Source organism: Tuber melanosporum (assembly GCF_000151645.1).
Source record: "Tuber melanosporum whole genome shotgun sequence assembly, scaffold_7, strain Mel28".
Lineage (NCBI taxonomy): Eukaryota > Fungi > Ascomycota > Pezizomycetes > Pezizales > Tuberaceae > Tuber > Tuber melanosporum.
In genome coordinates this window covers 346,431-356,419 of record NW_003299117.1, presented here as the reverse complement: position 1 = coordinate 356,419, position 9,989 = coordinate 346,431, and the positions used below count along the sequence as shown (strand labels likewise).

General features: G+C 48.0%; 2 protein-coding genes; one reads left to right on the top strand and one right to left on the bottom strand.

The window, feature by feature from the left end:
* Positions 1-1,311: 1,311 nt before the first annotated feature.
* On the top strand, positions 1,312-2,415 carry GSTUM_00010365001 (uncharacterized protein; the record flags this gene model as incomplete). XM_002841241.2 has 3 exons in its annotated part: positions 1,312-1,568; positions 1,627-1,815; positions 1,889-2,415. 3 exons carry the CDS (start codon positions 1,312-1,314, stop codon positions 2,112-2,114), a joined length of 672 nt encoding a protein of 223 aa, XP_002841287.1. The 3' UTR covers positions 2,115-2,415.
* Positions 2,416-3,701: 1,286 nt separating this feature from the next.
* Positions 3,702-5,416, bottom strand: GSTUM_00010364001 (uncharacterized protein; the record flags this gene model as incomplete). XM_002841240.2 has 8 exons in its annotated part: positions 5,243-5,416; positions 5,096-5,162; positions 5,005-5,023; positions 4,833-4,942; positions 4,561-4,758; positions 4,315-4,492; positions 4,138-4,251; positions 3,702-4,084 (listed from the first exon to the last, which is right to left on the bottom strand). Exons 5-8 carry the CDS (start codon positions 4,732-4,734, stop codon positions 3,702-3,704), a joined length of 849 nt encoding a protein of 282 aa, XP_002841286.1. The 5' UTR covers positions 4,735-4,758; positions 4,833-4,942; positions 5,005-5,023; positions 5,096-5,162; positions 5,243-5,416.
* Positions 5,417-9,989: the final 4,573 nt, after the last annotated feature.

Genomic DNA, 9,989 nt, shown 5'->3' with positions numbered 1-9,989 from the left:
AGATGTTGAAGCTGCAAAGAACTGTGGTAATGCCGTGGCCTCGTCATGAGAGCGAATATCATACTCGCTTCTGGATACGTAGGGTATGTATGTCTTCAAAAAGAGGATAAGGTCCTGCCTGGACTTGACACTTTTTAGCTTGCCGAGATACAAGTGCTGAATATAGGTGCAAGTTTTACCCGGGAATCAGGGGGTCTATTCGACAACCGGGAACTTGGTTTTTACCGTGAAAGATCCTGCTGGATAAACTCGATTTTTTTTGGCGCCCTTATCGGCCCCACCAAGGTCATAATTATTTGAGTTCACTTTGTAAGAGCATCGGATTATGTTTTTTCTCATGGTCACGGCGACCCGTCACTGCACGCCTGGTAAGGACAATGGAAGTGGCTACCGGTACTTGAAAAGCATTCATTCATTCATTCATTCACTCTACTCGAGCACCGATCCATTGACAAACCCCTTGCCAAGCCGTTTCGGATGTGCGAAATATTTCCCCTTGGCGCGTGGATCGATACCGCAAAGGGTTAAGCTGGCGCGGGAGATAACCGCCATTAATGATTTTTTTCGTCCATTTTTGAATTTAGGGCCAGCTCCCACCATCGACTGGAGGGGAGGCCGAGCTGCCCCGCGCGAAACAGTGCAAAAGCCAAATTAAGGTACTAAGTACGAGGGGGCGAAAAAATCTAATTGTTCAGCCCTAGTACGAGTAGAGTGTTCGAAAAGACTCCCCATTGGGGTGAGGTCAGGGTCTCACCAACGATTACGCTACTCGAGTATGATACCTGTACGAATGGGGGAGTATTAGCGCGGGCCCTTGCTCGGCAGATTGGAGAAAAGCCGGTACCTTTGGCCCAGTTATTGGGGCCCCGCTGGGTTCCGGCCGCTGTCGTTGATTCGTCCATTACAAGTATCTCGAGTAGTACGGAGTAGCCTAGCGGTTCCACCATTCTTGAATCTTTTTTTTTTTTTTTTTGCTTATTCGTGTCTTGTTCATGGTTCAAGCTTTGCCTGTATTAGGAATTGTCGTTTCCAAACGCTTGCCCCCTTCCTACAATCCGTGGCCTCATGCCCTTGTAATAGCGCGTATTTCCAAGATTGGCCAGGAGCGATCTGTGGAAGGGATTCGCTGGGCCTCGAACCTTCTCAAACTTGCCTCTCTGTTCGAAGGGTATATATATAATGCTACATTCTCAGCATTTCGTTACTTTTAGACTTCATTACTTCTCTCATTTTAACTTCCCCCAAAAGAAAGAAAGCGAGCCTTTCTTCTATGATAGCTCTTCAGCCTTGATCCACCTAATAATCATCAACATGTATACAAAATTTCTTGCTTCCATCATCTTGGGATCTACATTCTTTATGCGGGTAATGGGACATATGAACATGATGTCGCCACCTCCTATGCGACACCGAGACAATCCTCACACCCAGACGGTTGACGAGATCTACGAGTTTCCTTTGAAAACCGACGGCTCTGATTACCCGTGCAAAGGCCATATCAATGCTCTCGGCACGCCAGAGGGTCAACCGGTCGCGACATGGGCCGCCGGAAGTGCGCAGACTTTCAGGTAAGCTCGACATATCTCTAGCAAAGCACTCAATGGTAGGGTACTAACATGTGCACAGCCTGGAAGGAAGCGGCACCCACTATGGCGGTAGCTGTCAAGTCTCCCTTTCCTACGACAAGGGCGAGACGTTCAAAGTCATCAAGAGCTGGCCAGGCTCCTGTCCCAACCGTGAAAACGGCTCAGACCAGACTTTCAACTTTAACATCCCGAAGGAAGCTCCCAGCGGGGAGGAAGTCATCTTTGCCTGGTAACCCCCCCCCCCTCCTCCCTCCCCCACCCCTCCTTCCGTTCATATAACTAATGACACCTATTTCCGGCAGGACGTGGAACAACCGTGAGCGCGAATTCTTCCAAAATTGCGCCGTAGTAACCATCACCGGTGGCGGTGCTGGCATCTCAGGGCTGCCGGATGTTTTGGTCTCCAACATCGGGAATGGGTGCCTTTCCCCGTTGACTACCGCCGAACTGAAGTATCCCGATCCCGGCACCGCTGTCGAGCTCGGCGACGGGGAGTACCCGCTCGTTCTCCCCACTGGGAACTGTTAGGCGGGGTGTTGGATACATCACACGCCGGCATCTGTACCGCGGCCGTCACGCTTGTTCTGTTTTTGTTTGCCTATTTCCTCCTCAAAAGTGTCCGGACCCCAAGGGCTGTCTTCTTGTATTTTTATCACTTTCCCCTATTTTCTTTCTTTTTTCTCTTTTCTCTCTTCCGACATCGGTGATGCCTGAGAAGTTCATTGGTTGCTCATATAGAGCAAGACTGGCGAATAGCCCTTATATAAACCGTAGCTGTAGAATACTTATCAAATATTTCCAGGAGATATATATAACATATCATACCGTACATTTTCCTCCCACAATTCTAGATCAATCGAGTGACATTTCATGACAAAAGAACCCAACTCATTATAATACTCGTCGTCCTAAGATACCCACCGAACCCCAGCCCGCCCAAAAAAAAAAAACTACAAAGCAGGCGCGCGCACAACAAGAATCACTACATCTTCCATCTGTAAGCAAAGTCGCCCGATCAGAAATTTTCCTTCCACGCCGCTTTTACGCCAAAAGCATCCGTATCGACCCCCCCAAAGGGGACACCAGTCCCTATGGGAATCTATGATAGCGAAGCTGTAGAGTGGCACCACCTATCATATCTATGATACCCCGTGGGAAGGACAGAGGGCGTTAAGGTTCCAAAGGCCAACAACAGAGGCGCTGAGAAAGAGCGCGTTGGTAAGCGTGCCACTTCGTACGAAGCAACCCCTACACGGGGAAGAAAAAAAAGATAACAAAAAGTCACTTTCACAACTAGTTCGTGAAATCGCAGATAAAGCAGGAGCGAGCGATCCCACACTTCCAGGCGAGCACTGTACTCAGAGTGAGGGGGGGGAAAGCGATTCTCCTGCCAATGATCCAATTTTTTATAATATAAAAACAAGGACCATGTAGGTAAATGCTTCAAGTTATGGTCGCGGTTTGGAGAATCTTCCGTTTTCTCGACTGACTAACTTGGGTTTGGTCGAAGGAGGATTTGGGCTGGCCATCTCGCTGGCTGATGGTGGAGCGAGGTGGGCGGGCATCATGTATGTTGTGATGGGAACGCCCGAATGAACCTCCCCCAGTCGTGATGTATGATACCGACAATTTAGAGTGTGTTGTGGTTGAGTTGGCGCTTACCCGCGTCTGCGGCGTACCGGATTTCGGAGGGTGCTCGCTCGCTCGCCTGTCAAAGTGGATTTTGTTCCTGGCGGTCGGTCTGGATCGGTTATCCTGCCGTGAGTTGGGTGTCGGATGGGGTATATTTTGTGCTGGGTATGATACCGGTATTTTGAGTGGGTTCTGGATATGGATGTGCGTTTTGAGTGGTATGAGCGGAACGATCGGTAGTGCTGCTGCTGGCCGGCTGGGGGGACGAGGGCGTAGGGGACAATTGAGTGAGTGGTGGGTTGGGTGCAATATTGTTGACCCATATTGCTAACCCACCGGGGTAGGGAAGATGATAGAAAAAGAAGCTAATGATTTAATATTTACAGTGCATTAAAACCCAAACACCTAGTCTTCCGATAGCGGAAAAAAACGTAAGATATAAAGAAAAGTGCAAAAGTTACCCCCCCCCCCTCTTCTAGCCCGCTACCGCCCGAACTCCAGCCGTCGAATGCTATCCTCCGACCTCCCATCCGCCTCCATATCGACCTTCACCTCCACCGTCCTGACAATCCCGTCGCCCTTAAACACAATATCCTCCTGGCTCTCGCTGGACCCTCCGTCCACCGTGGTAGTATTCCCATGCGGCCTATTTGTGTCCCTACATCCCAGGGAATGTAACGGCACGCCGGCCCCGCTTTTTCGTCCGCCTGCCGTGTAGCCGAGGCCGTTCTGCGCATAGCTAGGTTTCGCGTGGCTGGTGCCTTGAAGGATTGAGTGGACGAGCGGTTTCAAGGCGGGGGCGGAGGCAGTGATGATGCCGAAGTTGACTTCCACTTGAGACCACAGGAGGACATAGGTTGCTACGTCTGGTGCGGGAGTTAGCATGGGTGCAAGATGGAGGGGGGGGAGGAATGGGTACAAGAAACGTCTCCTCCTGTATCCATGGCATGTTGGTTTTTATATAGTGCGGTTATGCGCACGACCGAACCCACTACTGCGATAGAACCGCAGGAGAAGATTAGGATCAACGCCGCTTCACAGATCGGGGCGTCAGTATTTCAGTCAAACTCTGTGCCATAACGCGTGTGGAGCAAACCTCTCTTCCTCCTGTTGGTCTGTAACCTCACCAGTGTCGGCAACGGCAGAATCAGGATTACGATATCCGAGAGGATATTGAAGGATGCCATGATGTAGTACACCACGACGAGGTCATTGCAACCTGCCGGGAAACCTGGCGACCATGCTTTGCTGGGGTTTTTGGGGCATTCAAATACCTTTCCCATTTCAATGTTAGCAGACCAGAAACCCAACTGGGCCAGAGGAAAGGGAGGGGGCAACAAACATTCACGAATAACATCGCAAGGGTGAACACCACGACAATGCCGCTAACGATCCATATCGAAATCTGGTAGGTTCTCTCGCGGGAGAGGCGCCGGTAGAAGGAGAGGATGCTGGCTTTGATGAAAAATAGGGTGACGAGGTATTGCAGCTGGTAGACGTACCAGAGTTTAAGCATTGGAACGATCACTACTTGATACTTCTGGCTTTGTTATTAGCTTTTATGATTGCACTTTCGGTCGGGCTAGAACAAATTTGAAGGAGGGGGAAAAGTACTCGTGGGTCATCTAAATGAGATCTGTTTGATTGTTAGCTATGATCAGGAGGAGGAGGGATTTAGGGAACTTGCCCGATGCCGTATTTTATATGAAAAGCATTCGTTATACCTGTCTTCTGTTAGGCACAGGACTGAACCTAACATGCCACGTCCGTAGATTTTGAAACCCACCTAACCCCCAGGCACCTATCTATTCGCCAACCAACTGGTCAGTTATCGCCGTTCCTCCAAAAAAACCACCACTAGAAAGCAGAATACTCACGAAAGCAGCAAGCATGATCCAATCATCCGATCTGACCATCTTAATAATAAACGCCCGACAGTAAAACCTAGAAACCAGTTTGTTAGCCCAACGATCCATGAATCCAGTGTCACCCAATCCACGAATCGACCCCGGACAGTATCCTACCTTAACGCCATAAATACCGTCGATAACGCCAATAGTGTATACATAACCGCCAGGAAGAGCGGACCCACTCCTCCTCCCGAACCCATATCTCGAAAATTTCACTCTCACTCTCACGCGCTTCAAGGTTCGATCAATTCACACCAACCAAGACCGAATAACGAAACCGCAAAAACCAAAAAACCGCTTCTCGTCTTTCTCATGGGGGAGAGATGGATTGGGAGGGAACGGACGGGGGGATTGATATATACCTTACCACATATCGCTATCAAATAGATACTTAGTGCGACATGTTGGAAAGGGTTACTATTCCAGTATCATATGGTGCTGGTACCGGTAAGTGGGTGGATTAAGTGAATGGTCAAGGGGAGGTAGGCTCAAGTCGGGCTAGACTGGGTATGGCAAATCTTATACATAAGTACGCCCTGGGTTGCCTTGTCTTGCCGGTACTCGTAGAGAGGGGAAGAAAAAAAAGGAAAAGTGAGGGAGGGGAGGAAAACGGGGGGAATAGAAACAGAAAAGGAAACAGCGGGGATTTGTTCCTTCCCGGTCTCACTCCAAATTTCCTCCTAGCGAAGAGATATTATATACCGGTATTACAGCTACAGTGCTCGGAAGGACCGGGAACCAAGGAAGAGGGGAACAGGGGGTGTATCGGAATGGAGAAGTGAGAAGAGATGTACGAGTACAGAAGAGTACTCGAGTACATCAGAGCAGACGAACCCGATGGCGGTTTTTCCCTGCAGTCGGCAGATTAGGGATGTGTAAAAGTGTCTCTTGTGATACGGGTAGCTTAACTGGTTCATACCTAGTACCGTACACCACCTGCTCTATAATTCTAGGAAAGGTTGCCGTTCCTCGAGGAAACAATTTTAATTTTTCCTTTTTCTTCAGCTCGAAAACCGAGGAAAACTTGGGTAGAGGTCCGACCCCCGACCAAATATTTACAAGCCTGGGGATTTTCAACCATACTCGAGTACGAGTACATATGGACTGGGTAACTCATACAGAAGTCCGTGCAACATCGGAACCCTCGATCTGCGGGGAAACCTAAACTCCGAAGGATAATGTTTAGCTTTCAAGAAACGATAGCGCGTGCTCAAAGAGAGGAGCGGGCTCTGGAATCACAATGGATTTCGCGTTGATCCCCTCATAGCACTGTAACCGTGCAGAACAATTTCGTCGACAACTTCCCGCTAACTTGGCTGGTTCAACCGATGAGAACTAGCAACCAAGTCAGAGCGCGGGTAAAGGCATCATTCCTACGGAACGTGGCTCTGGAACCGTACTCGTGCTTCTCCCGCCAAGATTTGCTTTCCCCATTTGCAGTACTCGAGTACGAGTAGTGAGGGCATCTAAGATTTTTTCCGCGGAATAAATGGGTAATTTGCGACTACGTAGTAGGGGTCCAACTATTCGGATCATTTATCAGTAGAAGCATAATTTACAGCTAGTAAGGGTATTCAAAGTTGAAAAGATGATTTTTCGGTAATGAGTAAATACGGGAAGTTGCATTGGGTTACCTTATGGTGTTAACCAATAGCATCCACACATTTTGGGTAGCATATTTGATTGTATTGAGGTAGCTGAGGGTAAAGTATAGATATTTTCACTGATCTCACCAATACCGTAAAATCTCCAATGTATGCTCTAATATTTTTCATATTATGTATCAAGTCTAGGCTCTGGTAGAGTTCAGTTAAACTGAGTTTTGAGGTAGATACGGACCTCTTGATGTCCGTATCTACTCAAAAAGAAAGTATGGTATGGTAAAGTAAAGTAATGGTAAATTAACTGTTTCTGGGTGTGCCAAGCTTACATGAAACAGTAAAGTAAGCTAAGTTTTTTCAAGTTTTTCAAGTTTGAATACCCTTAGTGGTTCGCAACATGAACTTGAATTAAGTGCTTGTGCTCGTATTACAGTCGTACTAGCACAATATTTCTCTGTAGTACATAGTGAGGACCTAGCACAATGAGCACTGGCTTATGAAAAAGTTGTGAACTATGGTCAAATATCTGCAAGAGATCATTGAAATATACCGAAATAGTACCAGAAAATATAATTCTTAGGTTAAATTTCCATCCATCCGAAGTTTCAGAATGATGTAACTTTCCAACAATTTGTCTTATAATATCCTTAAGGCTTCAAGTTTATAGTACTCTGTAGTGTCAAAAATAATCTTATTATAATAGCTTTCGTAGTCTCTGATACTGATTGTGTGATGGTTGTGCACTACTGCTTCACCATATTTTGGCGGAAAAGAACTGCCCTGAGCTCGCTACTAGAGAACAAACAGGGAAGCCAAATCCCGTTAGTAAACGAGTTTAGTTCCCCTACCATAAACCCGCGTCCATGGAGCTCTCATACCCATCATCACTCCCCCAGAGCAATACCGATCCCCATTCACAACGGAACAACCAGGGCCTGTTAGGCAACCATTTTCTGATACGCCTCTGGAGACATTATAAACCTTTGTCACAATTTGTCTCCTACCGAGCAACACCTGCAGGGAGATAAAGCCAGCGGAGCATTCCCAAGGGCCGGCGGTTTGGGAACTTTAGAGGTGGTTGGTTGTAGGGGGATGCGCAGGGTAGCTCCAAGGGACGGACTAAAGAAACTGGCAGGATACTCGAGTACTGTACCTTGCCGTATGGGGCCAGAAGCCACGAACGGGAGGTGTGTAACCCCTCCCATCTCGCGCCTTCGAGTTTTCATAACTGGCAGAAGGCAGTGAACTGGACTACCTGCGCTGGTATTTGGGAGCTCAGAACCACGATGGATCCAACATTTGCAACGAAAGCCACTCGGTGGTCCAGGGGGTTGCACACTTCCCCTCTGGTCGCTTCTGGCTCACGTAATACGGTATATAACGGCTAGCACTGGGAAAGAGTACTCACAGTTCCAGCATTTGGAATGGTTTCATATTTTGTTTTTCTCTTGCTTTCGCTCCCTGTCGGGATAAGCAGTGAATTGGCGGGCAGACTCGCTACGGAAATCCTATTTGGAAGTACGCAGCGGGGGTTTTCCATCTGGATCGAGCGAAGTGAAGCAACGAGAACGAGGACAGGACAAGTGCAAACGACATCCCGCTCCCGGCCTTCCGTATCCGACCGTCCGCCATGCTTTGTACCCCACAATCCGCCATGCCTGGTAATGAGATACCGGTACTACGGCACCAGGGGTCGACAAAAGTTGAATGCACTTCTGCTACGAGTACTCGAGTATGGTAGGAGATTGTTTGAGCAATGCGCTGGACGAGGACTCATGTTACCGCATTCGAAATGCTCTTACACCTGAGTGCTTCAGGCTCGGTCTGGGAGACATTTGATGATTACATCAACATGTAAGGTGAGATTTTTGACAACAGATACTGTACAGTACCTTCAACCGGGTGGAGTGCTCTCTCGCGGAAAAAGTTGTGGTTGGTATCATACCTTGGCGGCAACGAAAGTACCAGCAAAGGATTTTGCAGGTACAGTATCCGAGGTAAGTTAGGGAGTTTGGATTCAACAATAGGACCCTCATTGCTGATCATAGCCTTTCCCCGGAATAAAGAAATATACCAGTATCTTGCACTATAAGCTATCTGGAGGTGCCATTGTCAGACTTCAATTTGATGGGTAAGCCTGATTTCGCACATAATTTGGACAGCAAATATTTGGCTAAGCCTTGTCGCGGTACTTTTCTTGCTGCCAAGACATTGCCTCGGTACCTTTCTTTTTGCGAAGACTTTGCGAGCAGGGCTGTACCGGTACAGTACCGGTACAGTACTGTGCCATGAGTCGTGTGCCTTGTGAGTGCATGGACAGTGTATCACCTACCTGTACTGTACTGTACAGTAAGTCAATTAGGTATTTTTTTCCCATTCAATCAACTTTCTACAACCCCGGTGTATATAGTACAAGTACTATCAAGGGGATTATAGGTATCCAGAGGGCGTAATACCCTGCTGAAGGTATGAATACGGATCTCGGGAACAGCCCCCTTTAACCTTATCCAATGTTTTATTGCAAAGAAAGTAGCAAAGCTGCCCCCTCTGCCGCACGTTTATCATGCAACCCTCAGCGAGGAGGGGTCAAAGGCTGTGGATTAGTGAGAAGTGGCCCGGGAGTCTTTCTGTGAGGACGAGCACACTCTGTGTCCTAGTAGTGGCTTGGACCTGGTTGTTAGGGATATTATTGAGCAGGGTGATCGCAGCGAAACTCATCTGATTCGTTGGCAGTACGTGATTGACATTTTACTTTCTCGGGCCGCCTCCGGACTTGTGCCCGGCACCAGAGGCCACTTGTTTGCAGGCACATGCAAAAGGTAGAATCTTGGCATAATTTTGTATGTGTCGTCCCGTTTTCTGGAATGACCCTCTTGAAGTCCCCAACTAATGGACGCTTTGTTAGATGGGGTCGGTGGAATCAGAGAGTCGGTCTAAAGTAGCTCTATTCCGTGCTTTTCTCTAGGCTCTCTTAGTCGTCGTTGGAGACTCTTCATTCCCCTACGGGTATTGGATTTTGTTGTCATGAGGGTCAATACTTGTATCAGCCCCTGACACCATATCACGGCCTACCCGGGACTAACAATAACAGTGAGGCACCTATATAAGTACTCGTACTCGAGTAGACTACTTGTACGAGTACTCGTGCTTGTGGGGATGGAGCCCTAACAATAGTACTAGTTATTTAGCCTAGATTCAATTAAATTAGAGTTGAGTTAATCGAGGCTCGGCCCAAGGCCTGATAGACTGGTGTGGCTCTA